Raw genomic sequence first — 26,031 nt, forward strand, 5'->3', positions numbered from 1 at the left:
AAAGTTAATTCAGCTCCTTGAATTATGTCAGGCTGTGGGAAACCATGCTCTGTGATCTACAAAGGTAACACAAATTCCAAAGAATTATCAAACTTGCACAAAACTATGAGCCAACAAAAAGCCAACTCAAATATTTCCTGTCCATAATCAATTATAGTATGAAAAATATGTTCCAGGGAACCATTCTATACACTTAAACAGCATCAGTTGTAAAAAATCCTGAATAGTAAAAAAGACAATCTAAAACAAAACCAAAGCATAGTAGTAATAGATAAAAATCAAAAGCACACCCAAAGGAAGACATTTCTTCATGTTTTCTTCTTGGTTTTTTTTGTTTGTTTTTTTTTTTTTTTAATTATACATAACTTCACAAATTGCATAAGTCTGAATAACAGTAGATACTAAATTACTTTACAGGACATATTTAATGTTTTATTATATTATCTTCTTTCCTTATTTACACCATTAATCTATTTTACACAATGAAGATCTCAAAAAAATGGGAAGTGGTGTAGGAACTCTTCAATATTTACACCTCGTAACCTTCCATTCTTTTCTCTGTCTCTTGCACCTGCTCACAGCCAGCACACACAGTGGGCACCAGTGTTGCATGCTGGCCTCCCTTGTTCCTCATTCTGAGGCTTATGTGAAGGTAAGGATGGAGAAGGAAGAAAACATTGCAAAGCGCAAAGAGGTATATAAACTCAGAAAATGAGAACATTCATAGACTTTTTTTTTGTGGTTCTCACTGACAGTTTTCTGATGTGCATTGATTATCTCTTTTCCCCAACTTGTTCTGTGCGTTCTCACAGTCTCGAAGGGCCATTCACACCCTGATTTCTTCCCCTCACTTCCTCTTTTGTTCCCCCATCAGTCACCTTCTTTCCCTTTGATGCATGTTGAGATATAGCATCCCATTTACCCCTATTCTTTCTTCCCCTCCAAAAACAAATGAAAAGGCCTGGAAAAATCATGCTATTTACTACCTTTACATGATTTGCTTTGTTAATGTATTATTATTTACTCCCCTATTCTGTATTTGTGCTGAGTAGATTAAAAAGCAAACAACTGTATCTTGATCAGTCATTCTATATTAGTTAGTACATTGGGGTTGAAATTTGCTCTGGCTTAGATGCAGTTATAATTCTGCATAACTAATAAGAACAAATGACTGATTTAAAGTTAATCTTGTCCATAATTGCCACACAGTTACCACTTAGAAGTATATGAAACTATCGTAGCTTGTCGAAAGGTGGGCAAAAAAGATGGTGAAGTGTCTAGAGGGAAAGCTGTATGAAGAGCAGCTGAGGTCACTTGGTTTGTTCAGCCTAGTGAAGAGGAGACTAAGGGGTGATCTCATGGCAGCCTACAGCTTCCTCATGAGGGGCAGTGAAGGGGAAGGCGCTGATCTCTTCTCTGGTGAACAGTGATAAGACACAAGGGAACAGCTTGAAACTGCATCTGGGGAGGCTCAGGTTCAATATCAGGAAGGAGTTCTTCACTGAGGGGGTTGGAGGGATAGTGGAACAGGCTTCCCAGGGAAGTGGTCATGGCCTCAAGCATGCCAAGTTCAAGAAGCATTTGGATAACACTCAAACTCGGTTTGAATTTTGGGTGGTCCTGTGTGGAATCAGGAGTTGTACTTTATGATCCTTGTGGGTCCCTTTCAACACAAGATATTCTACAATTCATAGAATCACTGCTGGCCATTCAGTCCAATGACCATTTTAGGTGTTCCCTTTGCAGGCTGGCCACACTAGTGCTCATACCAGTAAGGTATGTGGGTCAGAGAGACTATCAGACATGCAATGCCAGGTTGCTTGCCATGGTTGTTGCTGCCCATCAGATGGATGTTTATGGTGGGAACGATACCGTCCACATCCTGTGGTGACTGAGCTTCAAGGAATACCAAACCAGCTCATACCTTTTGATGTGCCATGAACTTCTACACTGTGATTTGTATTCTGTTTAAATTGACAACCAATAATTAGAAGGTCTAACACCTAGAGCAACAAACTTAAAGCCAAGTATTCACAGATGACATTGTAATGCTAATGTCTTCACCCTTAGTAGAAATCCTCTGGGTTCTAATATTAGAAGCAAGGGTAGACATTAGTGTCATGGTTTATCTGAGTGTGTGGACTGTCACTGTACAAAAATCGGACCTTTTTAATGATAAGTACATAGTAAATCATTTGGCAATGGGTTTACCTTTGAGTAACTGTTTAAAGCAGAGTTGCATGAAAACCAGAAATTCACAATTTTCACAAATCACAGTAAATGGTGCTTCTGAATTTAGTTTGTCAAACACTGTCCTTATTTCACTTTTTTTTTTTTTTTTTAACACTTACCAAAGAAGCATGTTGATCAAAATATTAAACCCTTATTGTAAACAGTTAGGTCCTCTCTGATAATTAGTACCATCTGCATTTGGGAGGTTGCATGTGTGTTTCCAGGAAGCTGGGAGTCATTTGCAGGAGTGGAGAAGCGTTATATACATTTACACAGAGTTACATGTGTGGGAAGGCTGAGTACTTAATTTAAAAACAAATAAAGCATGTCAAGGGCTATTTTGTATTGCATGATATCAGAGTGTTAGTATCTCTCGCTTACTTATAAAGCTGTGAAAAACTGGCCATGTGAAGTGAAAGTGGCTATTCTGGCATGGCAGCATGAAAATTTAGTTTGAGTTGTAATTGGAAGTAATCAAGGACTGTTGCAACCATATTTTACAATTTGTATGCTTTGATTTTACAGTAAATATTAAGTTAAATATATATTTATAAGTATATAAACATAATTTATGAATATATGAATATATAAATATATGAATATATTTATAAATATATTCATATGTAAATTTATATATATTTATAAATATATATATATAGATAACACATAAATATTTGTATCTTTTTGCAATGGATAATTTTGGAAATAAGTTTATGTTTAAACTTCTTTAAGTAGGCTAAGATATTCCAGTTATCTGATAATTGAAATACAGTCAGTGACCTACATTCATGAGGAAATAATTATTTTTTGAAAATGCTGTTCTAACTTTAAAAGAATCATTAATGGAACATATCTGGCAGTCCAATTTACATTTTAGATAACTCAGAATTATTAATCATCATGTTATGCCCAGGCAGACTTCTAATTTCTGCAGAGAAGTATCTAGGCCTTTGCAGCTTGAAAGAAGAAGCCAAAAAAAAAAAAAAGAAAAAAAATGCTGCCCCAGAAGCCTTTCCAGACAAAAACAACTATGTAACAAGGGATAACTATATGGTCTGAAAGGGATTTACTCTTCTATGGGTTTCCTAATGTGTTCTTTTGAAACTCTTGACTGGTTTACAGGGCTAGCTTCATTTCTTCCATATCTATTTTTAGTCTTGGTGCTTTGCCATGTTGCATTTCACTGTGTAGTTTCTGGAATATTGGTATACATATATCCACAATGAAAACATCAGGTTGGCTATACAAAATGCTGTTAAACCAAATCTGTTTTTCCATGGTTTTATTTAGTTTAGTTTAGTTTAGTTATTTTTTCCTCAGAGCTAGAGCCTCACACCTCTTTATTGCTGTGCTGTGCACCTGGTATGCATCAGCCTCATCTCATGCCACAATATCAGCCAAGTTGCAGGCACATTTCCCCTGACAGGAGCATGTAGCCCCAGTACTGGCCAACCACTTCCTCAGGTCCAAGTATTGCAATTTGGCAACTGAAACCAATATTTGGTAGTAAAGAAGAATTCACATTCAAAGGCAACGTGACACCTTCAGCCTTGATAATTGTCTTCAGTACAGTCTGAAAGAGAGTTTCCCTTAGCTAGAGCAAGTCCTGCCTGCCTGCATTTCCACTCAACAGTGCAGGGTGACACTGGGGTCCTGGTTTTGGTCCTTGAAACAGTTACAGATGCTTTGGAGCACAGCTGAATGCAGTGGCACTGAATATTTAGCCTCTGCTCCTCTCCACCAAATCCTTCAGTAGAAAATAAATAAATAAATAAATAGAAATAAATAAATAAATAAGTAAACAGCAGAAAAGCTAATTCCATGGTACTATCACCACTTCTAGAGCAAGTTTGGATGTTCCTTTGCCATGTCTGATTGTTCTGTGAATAGCATCCCTTTTAGATCATGAAAACAGAAGAGAACCTGTATCATTCCTCAAATTGTTCTTCCAGCTGTATTATGTAGAATCACTGTGAAAACCTGGCTGTTTGGCCTAGTCTGTCCTGCTGGTAGTTTGATTTGGTTTGATTTTTCATACCTAAAAAATTGCCAAGGAGGAGCAACAGTGCAACAGAGCAAACCAAAGGGTTTGCTTAAACAATAAACCTATTGTTTAAGTTGCTAGATCTATTTAGTTGTTTTTGTCATCACTGCTGTAATGACTGTCTCTTACTTGGAGACCATCGTGCAGAAACTTTTTCACCCCATTGGAATTCTAATCCATAATTAGTGTTTTGGATCAAAGCAAAGCTACAAAGTTCTTGCGTGTATTCCTGGTCATACTTTGTCATAGGCCCCATTAATGATTTTTTATCTGGGCAGTATGAAATAATACCTTGTGAAGTAACTTTAATGCCACTGCTTTGCATTAACTTTCTATAATGGTTCCAAGCTGAACTCTGTCTCACAGCACAACTTTGTTCCTTGCAGTGTTTTCCAGAGTGCCATTGCAGGGTAAAAATTTCCAGAACAAAGTATTGTTTGAGAAAGAAAGACAGGGGTGCTGAAGAAGACGATTTGTTTGTTTGTTTGTTGTTGTTTTAAGTAAAAAGATTTGTGCAACAGTTGTATTAAATATTGCTGAATCAGAACTGTATAACTCATCCTTGCAAGAAAGGTTAGATTTGTACTCGTTTCCTGGGGTTCTTACTTAAATAAAAAAAAAAAAAAAGGTTATCAAAATACTTGCATGATACACAGTAACCTTAAGCAATTGCTGAAAACATTGTTTTTGGGCTTTGGGTTTGTTTATTTATTTATTTGTTTGTTTGTTTTTCTGAAGATTTATTTGTTCTGGGTACTGCGGGTTTAGCTTTTTTACTTTCTAACTCTTCATGTGATTTCTGTGTTCATTGGGCATCTCTTCACTATGTAGCTGGTTAGTTACTTCTGATCAGTTCTGATAGCCCTAGAAAAGGATGGCTCACTTTTTTTTTTTTTCTGTACTGGCTGTACCAATATCTCTTCCACCATGAATATTGGATGGCTGATTTGTTGTTTTTAGTTTTTGGATACTTGAATGGATTTTTCCATTGAACACTGTCAGTATTAGTCTCTCCTATCTGTAGCTTTTGCTTTTTGTAGTTGCTGTAGCTTTCCAACACTTGTTTCCACAATGTATGCACCTTTTGTCACACTGTACCTGGAAAAATTCTGAATTTTATCCTTTGGTCCACATTCTTTTATCAGGATGGAACTCAATGCACATATACTTTATAATAATGGTGTGAAATATATATATATATGTATATATATATATATATATATATACATATATATATATATATAAAACCTTTTATCTTTGTTTCTATCCTAGACCCAGTTGTATTGACCCTGAAGCATCTACAACTTTAATGGAAATGCTTTTCAGGTTTTTCTCCCTTGTGCTCCAATTTTGTGCAGTTTCCCAAAGCACTATGCTGTAGCCTTTGGCACTTTAAGGATTCACCTCTGCTTGCCTAAGTAGTTGTCAACTATGATACTAACTGTTCTTTCTCTTCGTAGTGAACTATTTTACTGCATATTTAATATCTTTCAGAAGAGCCTTTAGCAGCTCTCAGAACCACCGAGAGCAGAGGATCTCTAATGCTGAGGATCCCAAACTTTCCCTATCACTAAGGCTGGTAGTTGTTTCATTTGGTCCATAGTTGGCCTCAGTTTGGTGTTTGGAGCTATTTCACCCACACACCTCTTTCTACATGGGCACCTGGGATGAGAGTTGAGTGGCTGGGTGACCAGATCTCTAAGGGATTGCTGTAGAGTTCAGAATACAAGTATTATTATTAATCCAAAAAAGAACCTGGACTGTTCTCCTGAAGTGGATGTTCTTGTCAGAGCTGATACTTAGTAATGAATATTTGTTTCATCTTGCTGTTTTGTATCCATGGTGTTAAATAGCATTGATGTTTGAAGTCCCTTTCCATGTTCTTCTGTCATTGTGACAAAGCCCTTTGTACCTTCAAAGTCAGCACCTTTATACTTGTTGCCTTCTTCCCACTCGATATAATTATGGCCAACATTTTATGACATTACAAATATTTTTGGTATCTTGCTTTATTAATTTTAATTGGCTGGAACAGGTTTTGACACAGTGGCAATTCTTATGTTGCTTCCTGTTGAAAAAAAAATGTGATCTCTCAAAGGCATGGTTTTGAAAGAAAAAAATATTATTTTATATATTAAATAATATCATTATTTGTAAAGGTGTGCCATTTCTGGCCAGGTGAGTTCCCAGAGCCAGTTCAATGTGTGACTGCCCTGCTCATCAGTTATTGCAGTAGAGCAGGAAGAACCAGCAGACGGGAAAGTATCACCGGAGCAGTCTCTGCTTCAGCTGGCTCAAGCTACCATACTAACAAAGAGTGCAGAGTTTACAGAATCTATTTGAATGATGAAAAGAGAAGCAACATGGCCACAACAGCCCAGCACTGCACCTGGAAGGATAAGATCTTTTTAAGAGACTGTTTCAAGTCTCTCACGCACAGAGACTGTACTGTTGAGGAAACACAGTTTACAGAGTTCTGTTGGTAAAGAGCTAAAACGAGCCAGAGAACCACTGTTGTTCCTTACCAGTAACTCAAAGGACAGCACTGCTGAGTTTTAACACAGAGTTGTTGCTGCATAGTGTATTACTGGAGACAGCAACAGATACGTTTCATTAATTGAGCAATTATACAAATAAGGTATTTTTTACCTATATTGGTCATTTAAAAAGCATAGTGAGACTTTATAGACTTAGAGGAATTTTTTTGTCTGCTACATTGCTGAAAAGCCACAACCTGAGGTAAAACACAGTAGCTGGTTAACAGCTGGCAGGTTCCTATAATCATCTGAACCTACAGGGTCTTTAAAGTAGGCAAAAATATAATTATTTTATATACTTCCTACACTGAACTAATTATGCAGTGCCTTATACTGGAAAAATATTCTAATTTGACATCCCTATTAACATAAGTCTCTAAGGGTAGAACTGTATATAATTTCTGTAATCTCAACACAATTACAAACATATATTAGCATGTATAAAGTTATTTAGTTTTCTTTCTAAAACTTTAATCTCAGTCCTTGCCTCAATTCTTGTACTTCAGTAATTCTGACTGTAAAAATAGACTCTTTAGTTTTTCAATATGAAATATCTTATCTTATTTTATTTTATTTTATTTTATTTTATTTTATTTTATTTTATTTTATTTTATTTTATTTTATTTTACCCAAGATGCTAAAGCAAGGCAATATAGCATATGCAATAGAACTCAACAGAGATGTTAAAATCAATTTCAAAATATTAGAGATGGGGTTAGGCTGGCAAAAGTGACATAACTGCAATAACTAAGACTTTAGACTAAACTATAAAGGCAGAAAACATGCTAACATTCTGACTTTCATGTAGATACTTAAGTCAAACAGATTGTGTGAAGGTGACTGCTGGCAGTGTTTAGGTCACAGATTGTAGACTGACTATGCATTTGAGATTTTAGAGGTAATCAAAATAATTGCACTGGGTCAATCATTGTTTCATTGTAAAGAGTAGGATAGCCTCTCTTCAAAGTTTCAGAACTTTGAATGATGGTCTGGGATTTGATTTCTTATTATTATTTTGGTTGGCATTTGGATCTGCTGAGAAATACTGTTAAAAGTTGCTGGAGACTCCTAAAAAAGAATGGAAGTAGTGTTCTTGTGGTCAGCGCTTGTGTTAGTTCAAATTAATTTTTATATAGCAATGACATACTGAGATAGAGTGCGAGTTCACCAACTTAGGAGGCATGGCTTTCTTCTAAATGCAGTATATTTACTTTTCCCTGACTATGCTATGTGCTTGTTTTCTACAGATTCTGTTGCTTTTCATACTTTTTACCACTTTGTCCAGCATAAAATCAATAGCTCAGTAATGTCATCCTGGAGTTTTGTAGGAATGGCTGGCCAAAGATAGCCTGTTTCTGTGAATCTGGTTCCCTTTATTTGGGGATTCAGTTTAAAACCTCTTTTACAGATAATTCAGCCTAAGAGAGATTGTGTGGTATGTTCATTGTAAAAAACAATATTTTTTCCATCTGAAATAAAACCGTACTGTAGGGTTTGTCTCTCTTTATCTCCCTCTCTCTTTTTTTTTTTTTTTTTCTTCCTTTTTCTTGCTTTCTAAGTGCTTTGTGCTTCCTTGTATTTGGACAATTACATTTTGAACCAGGTACTAGAAAAGGGCTCAAAAAGACAGTCAGGAGTGCATCTTTTCCTCTTAGTTTCCTGGTAAGCTGCTTCAGAAAACATTTATGGAATCTAAAAGTTTGCCTTATTTTCGTATCCCTGTGTAATAGTTACTGGGTCTGCATATGAATGACAGGAGCTTTCTTTTGGTGTGCATTCTGCAAGCACAGCCTCTTTGAAATCTCAGATGCAAAACCCCTCCATCCATCCTCCTCAGTCTGTGACAGTATAGTACCATTAATATACTTTTCCCATATCAGTATCACATTTTAATCAATGGAAATTCTGCTTCAACTTAGTACAGCTAACTTATTCAGCTTATGCATAGCACCACTCATGTTATCCCTTGCAGGTTGCACCTTGAAAATGCAGTGTCCCACTAATTATTTTAGTATACTTCTGAGATAATATTGCTAATTTCTAATTCAGTATACAGAATTAGAAATAGTTCATGAATCTTAGTTCATTTCAGTTCCCTTTTCTTACATTTGCATAGAAGTACATATCCATTTGGTCCGTCTGCCTACTTTCTACACTCTGTTTAGATGGGATTTGATTGATTCAAGCTGTTCTTCATCATTTCTCCCTACAGCTGTTCTTAGTCCTTTTTTATTACTTTACCTGAAAAGGATATGTGCTTTTGAACTGTGTCATCTTCCACCTTGTTAAAACCTCTCCAGTTCTTAGTTTGACCCATTTTTTGGATTTATATGAAGTTCATTCTGCTTACATAAGCTCATCCTATTTAAATAGTCTCTGCAGTTGCTACTAATTCAACACCTCCATTTTTAAGGGTCTTTGTTAAACTTCTGCTAACAGCTGAACTTTCAAGTACCCCATGACACGGTATTCGAAGCCATGTTCTTTTAAGTTAGTATTTCAGATGACTTCACTGAGGGAATTAGGATCAGATCAATGATATTTAGTTCTGAAGGCAGAAGAACTATCCCTAATGAATCTGTTTGTGTAGCTTGGGATTTCTTAAAAAGGGTTTGTGAACAGATGGTGTGGATATTTTATCAAAGGATTTGGGGCAGTCACCCAAGATATACTCAGTGCCTCAGAATCTGGCCAAGAACATTTTCGAAAGATTTCTTGTAAAAGATTTTCTTTAATTATTTTTCATATCAGAAACTTAATCAGAAAAGAGTGTTAATAACAGTTACAGTAAAGCAGACTTAATTAGCATAATCTTATATGTACAATTATTTTTTTTTTAGTCTTAAAGATAACAAGAATTATGCTGTTGTTGCAAGAATGTGCTTCACATCTACTTTTTTTTTTTTTTTTTTCCTTTCTCCTAAGCACAGGGATATGGAAAGAAAGGAGAAAAATGGAAAAGTTGTAGTATACTATGATATATTTTGATCCTTACATTTCTAATCTAGGCATGTTTAATCCTATCTGCACACTTATTATGAAATTTTAATATCCTAACTATCTGCACACTTATTATGAAATTTTAATCCAATACCATGTATTCTCATTTTTAAATCCCCTTTTACAGACTTGTAATTTCCATGATTGTTTCTGGCAACATCCTATAATGACTGAGGAAATACAGAAGACAGTAGAAACGTTTTTAAACAACTGAAAAATCACTGAATAAATTGGTCATTAATACTTCAATCTTTCTGTACATAGCAAAGCTTTTCCCTGGGATAGTCAGGATATTACAGATTTCTGTCTCATATACATATAGCATAATCAACAGTGCAATATTCACTTTTACTATAAACCGTTTTTTTTTCCCCAAATATATTTCTAGTTAGCATGATTCAGCATATCTTGGTTATGTAGGTTCCTACTTGTCCCTTACCTGTGCAGTCGTTATGATACAAGTCCTTTGAGACTGAAAGGATAGCGGATCCTTTCAAAAAAAGTAATCTCTAGTTTTTGCTGTACTAAAGAAAAAAAAAAAAAAAAAAAAAAAAAAAGGTCTTCTTATCCATGTTCTGATAAGGCATCTTTTGTGTTTAAGAACAGAAACTTCAGTGGAAAGTTGGCTAACTCGTGTACATTACAGAAGAACGAACTAGAGCTAACTTTACCCCAAATGCACATGGTGTGGCATAGGCTCCTTAGCAGCACGTCCTTCTGGCTGCAAGACCACACCGGTTGGGTATTTTTCTTGCTGCTGTAAACAGAGCCAAATTGACTCTTTGACTTTCCTTGTGTCTTCAGATTCAGGTAATGAACATATGGAACCTACACCTGGAGAAAGCAAAAATAAAACAGTGCTTTGTGACAGGATTTGTGAATTGTTAAGAAAGACTTAGTAGGGCTTATTGATAAGGCTTTAAACTAGATTTGAAAGGGGAAAGGGACTTGACAAGGCTTGACAGAGACAAGCCTGGGGTTGGTATGACAGTAGTTACAGTCATAGCAACCATAACTAGCGAGGTGCTAGCAAGGTTCACTGCACTGCCATCCCATATGATATAGGGGATGGAGAGCCATGCAGCAGCAAATGTACTAGGGACATTGACAGGTTAAAAATCACCGAAGTGCCTGGGAATGGTCATGCAGGATTAAGGGCTTCTACACCAAAAAAGGTGATGGGATTGTTAGCCCTTGTTCTCATGAGAGATTTCAGCTTTCCAGACATCTGCTGGAGATACAGCACAGCAGAGAAGAAACAGTCTAGGAGGTTTCTAGGTTTCTAGAGTGTGTGGAATATAAATTCTTGACACAGCTGGTGAGTGAGCAACTAGGTACGGCGCCCTGTTGAAACTTTTGTTTGTGAACAGAGAATGATTTGTGGGTGCTGTGAAGGTTGGAGGCTGTTTTGGGCATAGTAATCATGAATTAACAGAGGTTTCAATTCTTGGAAAAGTAAGGAGGGGAGTTAGCAGAACTGCTACCCTGGACTTCCAGAGGGTAGACTTTGGCCTGTTAAGGAGACAAGTTGGCGGATTCCCTTGCGATGCAGTCCTGAAGGACAAAGGAGCCCAGGAAGGGTGGACACTCTTCAAGAAAGAAATCCTAAAGGCGCAAGAGCAGGCCATCTGCATGTGCCTAAAGATGAGCCAGCATGGAAGAAGACCAGCCTAGCTGAACAGAGGGCTGTAGCTAGAGGAAGAAAAAGAGGGTTTATGGCCTTTGGAAGAAGGTGCGGGCCACTCAGGAAGACTATAAATATACCATGATGGCTGTGCAGGGAGAAAAATAGAAGGCCCAAAGCCCAGCTTGAGCTCAATCTGTCTAGTGCTGTTAAAGACACTAAAAATGTTTTTATAAATACATAAACAAGAAAAGGAGGACCAAGGAGGTCCATCCTTTATTGGATATAGGGGGAAACATAGTGACAAGAGATGAGGAAGAGGCTGAGGTACTTAATGCCTTCTTTGCCTCAGTCTTTAGTAGCAAGACCAGTTGTTCTCTGGGTACACAGTCCCCTGAGCTGATAGATGCAGACGGGGAGCAGAATGAAGCCCTTGTAATCCAGGAGGAAATAGTTAGCAATGTGCTAAACCACTTAGTTGTATGCAAATCTATGGGGCCAGATGGGATCCACCAGAGGGTACTGAGGGAGCTGGCCAAAGGGCTCACCAAACCCGTTTCCTTCATTTATCAGCAGTCCTGGTTATCAGGGGAGGTCCCAGTCAACTGGCAGCTAGCAAATGTGACAACCATCTACAGGAAAGACTGGAAGGAGGACCCAGGAAACTACAGACCTATTGGTCTGACCTCAGTGCTGGGGAAGCTCATGGAGAAGATTATTTTGAGTACCACCACATGGCACTTAAAGGACAACCAGGTGATCAGGCCCAGTTAGCATGGGTTTATGAGAGACAGGTCCTGTTTGACAAACCTGATCTCCTTCTATGGCAAGGTAATGCATTTAGTGGAAAGGCTGTGGATGTGGTCTATCTAGAATTCAGTAAGGCTTTTGACATTGTTGACACTATTTTCTACAACCTTCTCTTGGAGAAACTGGCTGTTCATGGCTTGTATGGGTGTACACTTTGTTGGGTTAAAAACTGGCTGGGTGGCCAGGTCCAAAGAGTAATGGTGAATGGAGTTAAATCCAGCTGGAGGCTGGTCACTAGTGATGTCCCCCAGGGCTTTGTACTGGGGCCAGGTTTCTTCAACATCATTATCAATGATCTGGATGAGGGGATTGAGTGTACCCTCAGTAAGTTTGCAAATGACACCAAGTTGGATGTGAGTGTTGAGCTGCTCAAGGGTAGGAAGACTCTGCAGAGGGATCTGGATAAGCTGGACCAATGGGCCAAGAGTAACTGTAAGAGGTTCAACAAGGCTAAGTGCTGGGTCCTGCTCTTCAGTTCCTCCACAACAACGCTAGAGGCTGTGGGAAGAATGGCTCAAAAGCTGCCTGGTGGAAAGGGAATGGGCAATGTTGTTCTATAGCCAACTGAACATGAGTCAGCAGTGTGCTCAGGTAGCCAAGAAGGCCAGCAGGATCCTGGCTTGTATCAGAAATAGTGTGGCCAGCATGACTAGGAAAGTGATTGTCCCTCTGTACTCATCTCTGGTGAGGCCGCACCTTGAATACTGTATTAAGTTTTAGGCCCCCTCACTACAAGAAAGCCATCAGGGTTCTGCAGCATGTCCAAATAAGGACAAGAAACCTGGTGAAGGGTCTAGAGAACAAGTCTTATGAAAAGTGGCTGACAGAACTGGGGTTGTTTAGCCTAGAGAAAAGAAGGTTCAGGGGACACTTTGTCATGCTCTGTAATTACTTTAAAGGCTATAGTGAGGTGGGGATCACTCTCTTCACCTAAGCACCAAGTGGTAAGACAAGAGGAAATAGCCTTTGGTTGCATGGGGAATGTTTATGTTGGATATTAGGAAAACATTCTTCACTGAAAGGGTTGTGAAGCATTGGAACAGGCTGCCTAGGGAACTGATTTAGTCACCATCCCTGGAGGTCTTCAGAAAACATGTAGATATAGAGCTCAGTAACATAGTTTTAATATCGGACTTGGTAATGTTTGGCTAAAGGTTGGACTTGATCTTTTGGTCTTAGATGTTTTTTCCAACCTAAATGATTCTATGATTTTATGACAGTAGTTGCAATTGACCCTTACTATTTTTATTATTATTTTTTTTGAGCACCTGAACACCTTGCTTTGGGGATTAACATATTTTCTCCTGTCTCATATATTATGAAGCAGAATGAGAAATAATTGATGTCTTTTTTCTTCCTCTGTAATTTTCAGAATTACTTAAATCAGTTAAAAAACACTGAAATTCTGCTGCTTGCAATCTCTTATAATATGTATATGGAAATACAACCTTTTCTCCAAAGACTGCATTCTCAAGTTGATGGACAGCCTTAGGTTAACTAGAATTGACAAGACATTCAAAGCAGAGACATCAGACAGTTTGCAGAATGGAGGACTGTCGATGTTTAGATGCAAGTTTGGAAGTGTTTCTGTGTATTTTAGTAGCTAAAGGTGAGGAGGGGAAAAGAAACAAAAACAGGAAGGTTTCTCATTCGTAGCCAGAGTAACAGTCCTTGTTCCTTACCTGTCATTCTCATCCATTAAAAAAAAATAATCTGAAAAAATGTGCTAGTTTTTCTCTGAATTTGGCATCATATCAGTAATTCTGAGTACCATATTATTCTTTAGCTTGTTTCCTGAGCTGAGAAGGCATGTTTCAGTTCCTTTGTTTAGAATTATTTTCCTACTTTACTGTATTATTTCTCCTTTTACCCCCATTTATTCCTCCTCTTCTAAAAACATATTTGCTTTACTTCTTTACTTCTTGTTTTCTTTTATCATCCTTCATTTAAAAAAAAAAAATATTCAAGATTGTATTTATTTCTGCAGTTCACCTCAGTGTTTTTAACTGTTTGCCATTCACAATATTGTGAAATTTTCATATATATATATATATATATATATATATATATTTACATTCAAATGGTCTTGCATTAAAATAGAACCAAACTTACACAGGACAAAAGATCATATAACCCAAGAAGTTATTTATCATGTCCTCTCATGATATTCCTTCTAAAGTATCCTGTTGCTCACAAATTATTCATATCGCTCTTTCTCTAAGGTCCTGATCCTGCAATGAAATGTGTATGAATCAGTTAGGAATATTACCCAAACTCCCAACCATAGAATCACACCTGCATTTTCTTGTGCACTCAGATTATTTTTAGTCATACATCATAGGGATTTTCTAACAATAAACTTGATTTTTTCGGAATGTTAACTGAAAATCAGGATAGTTTGGTTCTTTAGAATTCCTCTGACTTGAAATCATTGACTGATCAATTCAATTTTTAAGTAGAGGAACAGCCTCTTATTTTCCTAATAAGTTTATCAAGTGCAAGTGGAACTGGTAATATATATATATATATTAAATCTTCCATCAACTTATTGTTTGATTATAGATGACAAAATGTATTGCTGGTTTCTCTTTGCAAAAGTATACTTTTCATGGTTAAACAAGAAAATGGCTAACCTTCTCTATATTTTCTGTTTAAATTGCTGTTTTTCAACTTTGTGAGTATTAAAGCTCTCAAGTGCCAACACTGACAGAAGATACCATAGATTAAATGACCATGCAGAGTGGAAATCTTATCTGAAGAGACAGCTTTTTGTAAAGCTTGCCTTGCAAGTTGTAAAGAATAACAGGAGAAAAGTAAACAGGCTCAGCGTAGTAGTTTCCTCAAGGCAAACACTTTCATCTTTTCAGGACATTTGACCAGAAGTGACATCATTCACTAGCTGCTTCAAATATCTGCAAAAAGAGGAAAAAAAAAAAAAAGAGAGCGAGAGAGACATAAGAGGACATTTGTCAGGTCTAGCTGGCAATCTGTCTAGCAGAAAGGGAAGCTGATTGAGATCAGTTTCATCTTAATGAAGTCATGTTTTCACTTAGCAGTACAGAGGCAACCAGAGCAACAGCATATGCACTTTATCCTCTCTTTATCTCTGTCTAACTTCATTTATCAGGAAAAGGACCAGGTGTTTCTGCAGTGAGCAAGAACCAAGGCTTCACAGTATAGTAAATCAATTTAATTTGCAGGTGAGTTGTTAGATGACTTCTGTATACTTCTAGACATTTTTGAGGTGAACATTTTTTAGTGACAAAAATAAAAGTGAGACCCATTGCTTAATATGAAAAATGTGTACCTGACACTGCCTGAGTCACAAAAAATGACTCAGATTTGCTCAATAGGTCCATCAATAACCCGTTTCAATGTCATTTCCTAATAATAGATTAATTACAGGGTAATATTTGGACAGCTGCTTGAATTTACTCTGTGATGATTTTTCTCAGCCTGTAATTATACCTAACTGATTTATTACAGACTTGGGAACCTGGTTGTAGCCATGGCCCTCTCCCAGATACTCAGTCAAATCTTGAGAAAGCCCTGAAGCTAAATTAACAGAACAACAACAACAACAACAAAACAGCAACAACAAAACAAGAACAACAACAACAAAAAAAACACTTTGAGGTTTTAATGTTGGGTGTTACCTTTCCCAGGTTTTATGCATCTGACTTTCCAGGAGAAAAAATAAATCCCGCTTTGGAGGAAGTATCCTGTGTACAGCACAGGAAAACACCTTTGCAGTACCAAACAGATGGTGTTTGTGCAGCATTTGTAATATGCCCTGGGATAGTATTTCATCCCCAGTGGCACAGCTTCTGGGCTTGACAAGAATGAATGTGAACTGCTGGAGAGCACGGCTGGGACAAGGAAGATCCTTGTTTTGTAATCAGCTCTGTCACTGGCCAGCAGAATGACTCCCCCTTTCTGACTAAGGTTCAGTTTCCCAGCACTGTATATTGGCAAGGCTTTGTAGAGCACTTCTGAGTGCCCCTTGAAAACTAAACTAAAGCTAAGTGATGAAAGATCCTGAGTGGAAAGCTGGAAATGCACATCAGCTGCCGGAACATGCAGAAGCTTGATGAGTACTTATCAATATTCAGTAAACTAGATTCTGTTAGAGGGACACTGTGGAGTATATTTTATGGATAGTAAGATAACCAAATCATGCCATTGGAACATGAGACATTGCTGAGTTCACTTTGCCAATGATACAAATATTCAGCTGTGAAACGATAGTGGCAGGGAGCCTCAGAAGGAGGCTGTTGCATTCTTCCTTCTGGGTTGTTACTAAAGCAATCTGAAAATGTAGTGCTCATTGCTGAACTGAAGTCATAGCTTTGTTTTATGCCTTTAACAGCTATACACTAGATAAGAAATGCATCCTATCTACAGCAGCCAGGTGCCAGAATGAAGCAAGCTGTTACGTACCATTTCTCAACCATTCACAGGACTCCAATGAAGAAAAATTGCATTTAAGATCAGAAGGTCCAGTCACCAAGCAACTCCGGTTCCAAAGAATGTCTCAAACAAGCTTGGACTGTATAGCTCCACAAGTCATTCTTTTTGTGTATAGTTATTACAGCTTTTAAAGAAAATCATATATATTAAGATGTTCAGATGAATCCTTGCACAGGAACAAGTCTTGAAAAGGAACCAGATATTGCATGTGATAAATACAAACAAATGTTGGACAATAGCTTTCTGTACTATGCTGTAATTCCATAACATAATATTGTACTGACAAATGCAGAAAGGGGAGAAAGCTGCAGATTTTTGTTTGATGTAGAACAACTTCAGGGACTGATCTCCTGGCCTCTGTCAAACAAGTGCAAATTACATGCTCAAGTTAATAAAAATATGCAGGACATAATTTCTGTAGAAATTATTTCAAAGAGCTTTGGCAATGTATTCTTTTGTGATAGCTAACAGCTATTTATAATGCTTGAGAACAATTGTATTGTCAAAACAACAACGACAACAACAACAAGCACCACCCACAAAACCAACTGTAGCAAACCACCCCAAAGCACTAAGCCTTATTTGTTCTATGGTGATTTACAAGTTAATATAGAAGAGTGTAAGGGCAAACTCAGGAAAGAAGCATAGGAAACACATACATCTCTCAGCACAGAGAAATTTGTGGAATATGATGTAGTCCAGTTTGCAAGAATATTTTTACTTTTTTGTGGGCAGCTCATTGTGTCAGATTTTCTCAGATGGAAGTGACTGAGAGCATATAATTAGGTTTATATTAAGTTATATGAACCTGCAGTGGACCTGATGCAGCTTCTAGAGTTCAATACCATAATATAACAGCAAGAGAAAACTACCCTGTGATATCATCATACCATATCTGACAGCCTTTCATAGCCTCTCTCATAGTGAAAAACCATGGAGATCAGCCAGTTCTTGTGTGCACCTATGCTTGACAGATCTGTCTGGATGAGTGGGAAATTGTTTTGGCTTCATATATAATATTCTTCAGATATTCCTTCCTGTCCCCAGTAGCCCCAGTACTTATGTTGGCTTTGGAGGGACTTTGTTGATGTGTGTAATGTAACCTGCAATTATTTATCTGCAAGATCTGCATTGATATATGAAAATATTGCTAATTTAACTGGACTTCATAGATAGAAACATGAAACCAAGAGAAATAGATTAAAAGTGTTCTTCACATGCTGTCAGTAATCAACTCACAAAAGAATATTAATATTCAAATGTTGTGTATAACAACAGAGACAGATAATTTTCTTGTTGCTTTCTGAAATTTCTGAAGTGCAACAGCTTAGTGCTATACTTGGCAAGTTTCAGATGTTAAAGCTATATATAGTTGGGCCAGCCATTTCTAGAAGAGTATTTTTGTGTTTAGATCTTTTTTTCTGGACTCAGTTTGTCCTTCAATGCTAGCCCTGACATACACACACTAGACAGTTATGATGCAGAATGATTTTCACCCATTATTGGATGATTGTAACTTCCACATTTGCTTCTGCATGCTCATCAATAAAATGAGGTTATGACCACATGAATTAGAAAACTAATGGCAAGGGAGGCTGAGGCTGGTGCTTGTCCAGGCTTGTCACTAATCCCCTCTTAGTGTATGCTATAGATTCTGGAGGGGGGGCAAATGAAGAGGTGAACCATGGAGCATAGCACAGCAGAACACGTTTTCTTAGTACATTATATAAAGAAACTAGGACAAAAACTAATAGAAGTAAGAGAGGACTGTTTATTCAGAAATGGAATACATCTGTTTAATCTGGAGATAATTTGTTTGGCTGATTTCTTTGGTACCAGGGCATAGTTTCTGGGACACAGCAAGAGCTAAGGAGCAATTCTCTGCTCCTGTGATATGCCACTTCAGCAAAAGGAGGAAGCGGAAGTAGTAATTAAGTGTTCTCAAAAGGTTGCAAAGTGAGTTAAGTAAATGATTTAACAAAGCCATGTCAAGATCAAGAAGCAATTGCACTTTCTCTTCTACTCATTCTTGTTCTGTAAATAAAACACTGTTGTAATTTTCCATAACTGGAAAAAGAGAAATTATTTTTATTTAAACTTTTGAAGGGTCTTGTTCACGATATCAACAATTCTAATGAACAACACAGCATTGCTTAGCTCTTCAACCGTTGTAATGGAGGAAGCACTGACTCATTTTGGTAATCTTTTTATGACTCCTTAGAGGCATGCCTCACAATAGACATTTATATCTTACAATAACTCATTTCATTGCTATGTCTAAGTGTTTTGACAGAATGAGTAAATGTTACATTATCTGCATAATAGGAACAACTGTGGCACAGAAATTACTTGTAGTAGAACTCAGTCAACACAAAGAACTGGAAGTAGAATTCAGGCCCCCCATACCTTTATTTTTTTTTTTTTCAGGTATCTGAGGGATAAGACATATAAGAACCATCTTGATCTTGTTTTTTTTTTTTTTTTTTTTTTTTTTTTTTTTTTTGTTGTTGTTGTTGTTGTTTGTTTTTTTCCTGCAGATTTCAGCCTTCACCTGGAGCAGCACTCCACATATACTACCTATTCTAGTCTCCTTTATTTTTTGGGACTCATGATGCTGATAAATTAAATATTGATTTTAGCTACTGAATTATGATTTGGGGAGTGGTTACTATTGAAATTCATTTTCAGTCCCACTCAAATCATAAACCCAGAAAGCAGAATGAAGTTCCTTAAGTTTTCTTCTCTAATAATTTATATTTCTCATTTAGTCTACTTCAGTTAGGTATTTCAATATCCATCCATATGAATGTCACCTTGTAAAAAGTATTTGAACAATCCAGAAGCCATTTACACCTTAGTGAAGTAGCCTTATTTTTCTGTGAGGCAATTATGTGAGACAAACAGAAAGCAACTCCATAGTGGAAACCAGCCTCAGGTTTGCACTGTCTACTATGTTACTGTTCATCTCATAGCAGAATTAGACTGTTGAGAAAACAGTCTTCTTAAAAGGTAATTAATATGTCATTTGCAGACACAGTTCTCAACTTTTAAGACAAAGAACATGAATGAACATACTCATAAGATTCTTGCTTTGAAGGAAAGAAAAAAAGTGGAGATAGAATACATCTAGAATAGCAGAGAGAGAAAAAAAAGTTTTGAGAGACAGTTTGAAGAGTCTTTCAGCTAAACCCAAAGGACATTCAAGAACTGGGAGATGACTATGATAACAATAATAATAATTTAATAATAATAATAATAATAATAAAAGCATATTAACTGAGCTCTTTGATCCCTGTGCATGTGTATCTCCAGAATTACTTGCCCACTCTTTGATGGGAATTGCTACACCACGTAGTTGGAATTCCCTACCAAATTCCTTATCAAAACTAACTTTAGACCCAAGTAAGTCAATGAAGAAACTACAGGAAGAATAGAAATTTGGTTAAAGTACCTGCTGGAGCTGTCAGTCCCTCTTCAGTGACTAGGCAGCTTATAAGAACTACTTTTCCATGTCAGAAGTGTCAGAAGTCTGCCTTTGGTAACAACCACTAGAATGAGCACAAGAAACCATGGCAGACAGTCTGAGCAGAGGTGGAGGTCGTACCCTGCTAAGGTACAGAGAAGCTTAAAGCTCAAGGTGCTCAGTGCAGCTGAAGTGCAGTATACTTCATCCAGAGGATAAGACAGCAATCAAAACTGGAAATTGTCTTTCATGTCCTTGAAGCACTTTTGTTATTCTGGCTGGCCTATAATCTCAGTATGGGTAACATAGTTTGAAAGAAGTCATGGAACAAAAATATCTTTAAGTTATTGTGTGTTACATTAAGTAAATTATTCCTTCTGTTGTTATGTAAATAGGAGATGTTGAAATCTGAAGAGCACTCTTTTTTAAGCAGCAATATACTGAATAATGTAGAAAGGTTTTAAAATGAAACTCCTTGATATTTCAGCAGTTTTAGATGCTTCAATAAGTCTTAAAATTGATTTGTGTTGAAAGTATGTCTCTCAGTCTTTCCTTGATTTATATCAGATAATGTGTGTAAGTTATATATGTTTATATAGAGAGCAATATACATGCTTACATATTGAAATGAAAGGGACTATGGGAGTGACATATATTTGAGAAACCTACAGAGAAAAATGTATGTAGTTTGCAGTTGAGGAAAAAGTAGTAAATACGCAGGAGGATTGCAGAGAGGAAGAACTCCTACCTCAGGAGACACTCTGCCCTACTTTCTTTTCTCACATTTTGAAATCTATGAATCTTTTACTTGCTTTATCACTTTTCATGATTCCCCACAGGCCAAAACTGACAGCTAAGCTGTTTTATCTTAAAGTATTCAAAGCATGTTGGAAAATTACTGACCCTGCTGAGTCTGAAAGTGGTTGCATGATTGCAGGAACCCACCTACTGGTTACCTAAGTCCAGGTGATCATCATTGCTTGAGTTAAATCATAATAACAATAACAGAACATCTGATAGATTGTTAAAATATATTTTACTGCTTTCAGTTGAAGACCAGAAACCAGGTTGACACTTTTTTTTTCTTAAAGTAATTATTTATGTTTTAAGTCACTATGATATCAGTACCTAAAGATAGAATTAATTTTACAGCATTATTAACAGCTGTTTTCTATATATACAGGGTCAAGCAGTTGCTTTGCCTGTAACACTTGACTGTTTATTTTTTTGATCTGTCTACTGCCTCCAAATATGGCCTTAACAAATCCTTTCTATTTTTATTCCACTGAGCTTCTAAGAATTAGCTTTACAGAGTACTGTTGTCGTTACATTCAAACACGACAAAATGCAGGGATAAGGTGAATTTAGCAGCATTGATATGTCTAAAAATAGGGTTATACTGGAATTTCTACAGAAATTCTAATTTATTGGTGCTTAATTTCTGCTGAAAACTGTTATATCTCAAACAGGCATGTGTGATGAAGCAAAATAAAGCATGATAGGAACTGCTGACTATGCTCATCTCTTTCATGAAATAACATGTTTGTGTGCTGCCTTTCATCTTCAAAATCTTACATTTCCATTACTATTTATGAGAACTGGCATACAAGTAACCAGTACATGAGATTATTAGATTTAAATTCATCTGACTGATAACATTTGAATCCACATTTTACACTTCTCAAGAGGAAGCCACAACACCATTCTTTGCTCATATTATCTCTTGGAAGATAAGTGTTTCTTTTTGGATATCTGAGGAGAAAGAAAACACTAATGCTAGGCACAGATCCCTTTTGTTGTTGCAAGTTATCATTTGATTTTGTGCTAGTGAGAATTTTTGAAGGAAAATAGTTGGTGTTGTCCTCTTAGTTCACAACAACCAGATCTGAAGGAAAAAAAGTTGGAGGAATTATGAATCCATGAAGGTCTGGAAAATCCACCAAGTGGATTTTTCAGTTCACCCCATTATACTGAGATCACAGGAGATGTAGATGTATTATTACCATCATTTACACATATTTCTTAATTTTGTGGGATAAAACATTTTCCAAAGGCTCTCAAAAGTCAGCAGGAAGTTTCTGGATATCTTTAGTCACATGGTCTGAACTTTTGGGTAGACCTGTGCGGTGTCAAGAGTTGGACTTGATGATCCTTAAGGGTCCCTTCCAACTAAGGATATTCTATGATTCTATGATTCTGAATCTTTGCTTACCATATTGGCTGAGTTCTAGCTTTTAGCCCTACACCCATGAAAGTTGGTAAGCATTCTCTACAATGCACTTTTTTTTTTCTTTTTTTTTTTCTTTTTTTTTCTTTTTTTTTTTTTTTTTCCCACTAGCTTTATTTACTTATTTATTTTAATTTGATTGTGGGTTTTTTTTGGCACAGCTGGACTCACTATGCAGTGCAAACATGGGCATTGGGCTTCTCTTTGGTTTACACTAGCAGAGCATGCAACATCAGAGACGTACTTGCTAGAAATATATACCTTGAAATGAGAAATAAAAATCAGTTATATGGTCTTTACAAACAATTTTAGATGCATTGGAATTTTACATGATTCATATTATTTACTGTAATGTCTTTCTTTGTTCTTGTTATAACCCGTCTTGGCCAATTTAACTGCCAACTGAAATTTTGGAATTACTGAGTTCCATGAATCCTCATCAAGACTTTTTGGTAATTAAGGTTAATATGAAGAATGAGACTCGAAAGATAGTAGGAAAATAGGACTCTGCCTTCTTTCTAAATAAACATTGCATTGCAAAATTTACTGTCTAAAGACACTTAGGTAATGCAAGTTTTCATTAACATCCTTGCTCTATAACTTTATCATGGTTTCAGATATCAGAGATGCAGTGAGAAACTTGGATGAACTTGGATGGGGTTGTCTTGGATAGGGAAGTGGTATGCAAGCCAGTGTTGAGTTACTTACATTAGTTTAATTAACTTTACTCACATATCATAAAAACATTAAGAAAATAATAATCAGAAGGTCAATTGGATCATTTATGTGTTGTTCATCAAAGTACCATTCATGGAAGTAATTCCAAGATAATTCATTGCTCCTGCTCATAGCATTTCTGTGGGTCTTGACTTGTGCAGATGGTACAAGCACTTTGTGCACCATTTGAAAGCCCTTGGCATCTTCTGACAGGTATGCTGCATAATTGCATCAACAATATTTTGGGGAGACTTCTCAAAAAAACAAAATATGATCACTAACAATATGGATGTGGGGAGAGATTTTCCAAGTGCAAACTTCATAATGTGAAAGCTTGGGGTACCAAGTAATATGTTTTGATTTTGCATTACCAAGTAATACATTTTATATTACATTGTATTATTAAGTAATACAATTTGATTTAGTTACAGATTTTGACAGTGCCTCACTTCTCAACTGTAAAAAAAGGAACAATAATTTTCCTAAATTACTAAGGCATAGGATACAATTTCTGTCTTATGAGCATCATGCAATTAATTAAATGCTGAAGGTACTAGTCTCCTTACTGGATGGATAGATCTTTCAATGAACTGATGAAACAACTGATGCTGCATGAAAATGATAAGCTATGGATCATCATAGGAGAAATTCACTTCAGCAGATGAAAAGTTCTGTATCATGCAATATTGCCTGCTTGGATTTGTGGTAGCTGCTGTTATTGTTTCTCTACAACTGGGCTGTGAGAAGGGGTTTCAGTGACATGAGTAGCAAGGCAGAATGTTTTAAAGAACATGCTTTTTTTTTCAATTTATTTTGCTGAGAAGAAATGTAAAATAAAATAAATAAATAAATAAAACACAACAACTGTATTTTAAAATATTCATTTATTTTTCTTTCTTCCTTACAGCTTGTGGCCAATGCAATCCTTTTTGTCAGTGTAAATTTGTATGGGGTCTTTGTGAGGATTTTGACAGAAAGGGCTCAGAGGAAGGCATTCCTTCAGGCCAGGAACTGCATAGAGGACAGGCTGAGGCTGGAGGATGAAAATGAAAAACAGGTCAGTTTCTAAGACTTTTTTCTTTTTCTTTGTTTCTTCTGAGATCATTATAGTTATATGAACTGGAGGTCAGGACATTGCTGCTAAGTGCATGATAGGAAGTGTGTGCTTTCTACTGTGAAGGAAGAATGCTTCCTCCCCTGCCTGCGTTAGTTCTTTCTTCTCAACGCATGCAAACATTTCACTCTTCATCACACGTAAAAGGTACAGCCTTACCACACAGCTACCATAAGCTCCAACACCAGAGTGGATGTTTTTTAGTGCTGAGGAAAAGCTAACAACGTACTGCATATTACTATATATATGTATGTATATTCCCCTCTCTCCCTCCCTCCCCCCAGTTAATATTGGGTAGGTGTTAGGTATGCTGTAAAAATTCTCTCTTGACTGTGTGCTATATCCTGTTTACATTCATGACATGTAAGAACAAAAGATGTCCTTACATTTTGGGGAGAAGGAACTACATATATATATGGATAAGAATCATAACATTCTATTAAGCCACATTAATTAATTTGATGTTTTATTTCACACAGTTGAATCAATCAGTCTTCCAAGTAGTTTTGGAAATGATGAGAAAAACTGCTATATTGCAGAGCTTTCTGTTCAGAGAATATTCACAGGTTTGAATCTTAAACCCACTAACAGATGTTGATTCTGTAAACTTTGAATCAGTCTGATTTTTTCTGTCTGTGTGATAACAGAGGTACATGCTTTGCAGTTCTGAAGCTCTTTAGCTTCATTGACTTCTGTGGAATTATGGTAACTTGTGCCAATAGAGGAGTTAAGTGGTATTCAAACCTTACTATAGAAGATGTCAATGTTCTCAAAGCATGAGTGCTTCACGCACTTCACTTCCAATTTCCTATATTGAAATAATGTAGGTGCTTAAGAACTGTCCTGATATGGATTTAGTGAATGCATTTTTATGACCTAAGCGTACATAAGTAGATGTCTTCTTTAAACGAGTTTATATCTTTGGTGGCTGTGTAAGAATGGCATTAACATTAAAGACTTTAGGTTTGATTCTGGGCTTTTGTAATCTCAAGCTGAGGATTTTCAAAGGCATAAATGTGCCAGAAGTTGAATTTCATGGGGTTTAGGCAACTGTTTGCCATTTATACATCTGAAAACTTGTTTCAGAGATCCAACATGATCCAACATGAAATCATACTTGACTTTTTGTTTCTATATTTAGAACATTAACATTATATTTTATTTTATATTTTATCCATGCATAGATAAACATAAGAAAGGAAAAAAAGCCTTATACATAACTACCATTACTGTTTATTGTTTATATTATAAGCCAAGAATCCTGTAAATCACTTTCCAATGCAGTATAAAGGTCAATGAAGAGAATTTGCTTTTCTCCTTTATGTGTGAAACTAACTTTATGCAATATGCATAAAACTCAATGCAGTTGTGAAATATGCTAATGAGATGACAAAGTATCACTGAAATACCTTCTATGGCTGCTTTTGCACTACACTAGAACACTTCTGAAATCAAGGTAAGATTTACCTGATTTCAACCTTAATCCATAGTTTCTGTAGAATAACATAGCCTAAGTTTCCAGTTATTTGCCAATATTCAAGTTTTTTGTTGTTGTTGTTGTTGTTTTTTTTTCCTGAGGATAAAAAGACTTTCTGACCTAGTTCAATAGTTGTGATCATTCATGTGCTTTTGTTTTCTGAGCCACAAACAATAAAATTTAAAAAGGATTAAAATTTATTATCAGACTTTCTTGTCTCATTCAAATGCTCTGACCTAAATAGCATAGCGCTTCTACATTGAAAATTGTAATCAAAACCATTAAAACCTTTCCCTGGTATTTCTGTGCAAGTCTC

At 36.5% G+C, this 26,031-nt stretch overlaps 1 protein-coding gene across 1 annotated transcript in view; it reads left to right on the top strand.

Annotated features, from left to right (window-relative positions):
- The window catches only part of ADCY1 (adenylate cyclase 1), a 163,668-nt gene that overhangs the window by 19,552 nt on the left and 118,085 nt on the right, over positions 1-26,031 (top strand). Inside the window, exon 2 of the mRNA XM_021268899.4 lies at positions 24,032-24,181. Coding sequence (XP_021124574.2) covers positions 24,032-24,181 — 150 coding nt within the window. The remainder of the gene's footprint in view (positions 1-24,031; positions 24,182-26,031) is intronic.

Source organism: Anas platyrhynchos, chromosome 2, assembly GCF_047663525.1.
Source record: "Anas platyrhynchos isolate ZD024472 breed Pekin duck chromosome 2, IASCAAS_PekinDuck_T2T, whole genome shotgun sequence".
NCBI classification, from domain to species: Eukaryota; Metazoa; Chordata; class Aves; order Anseriformes; family Anatidae; genus Anas; species Anas platyrhynchos.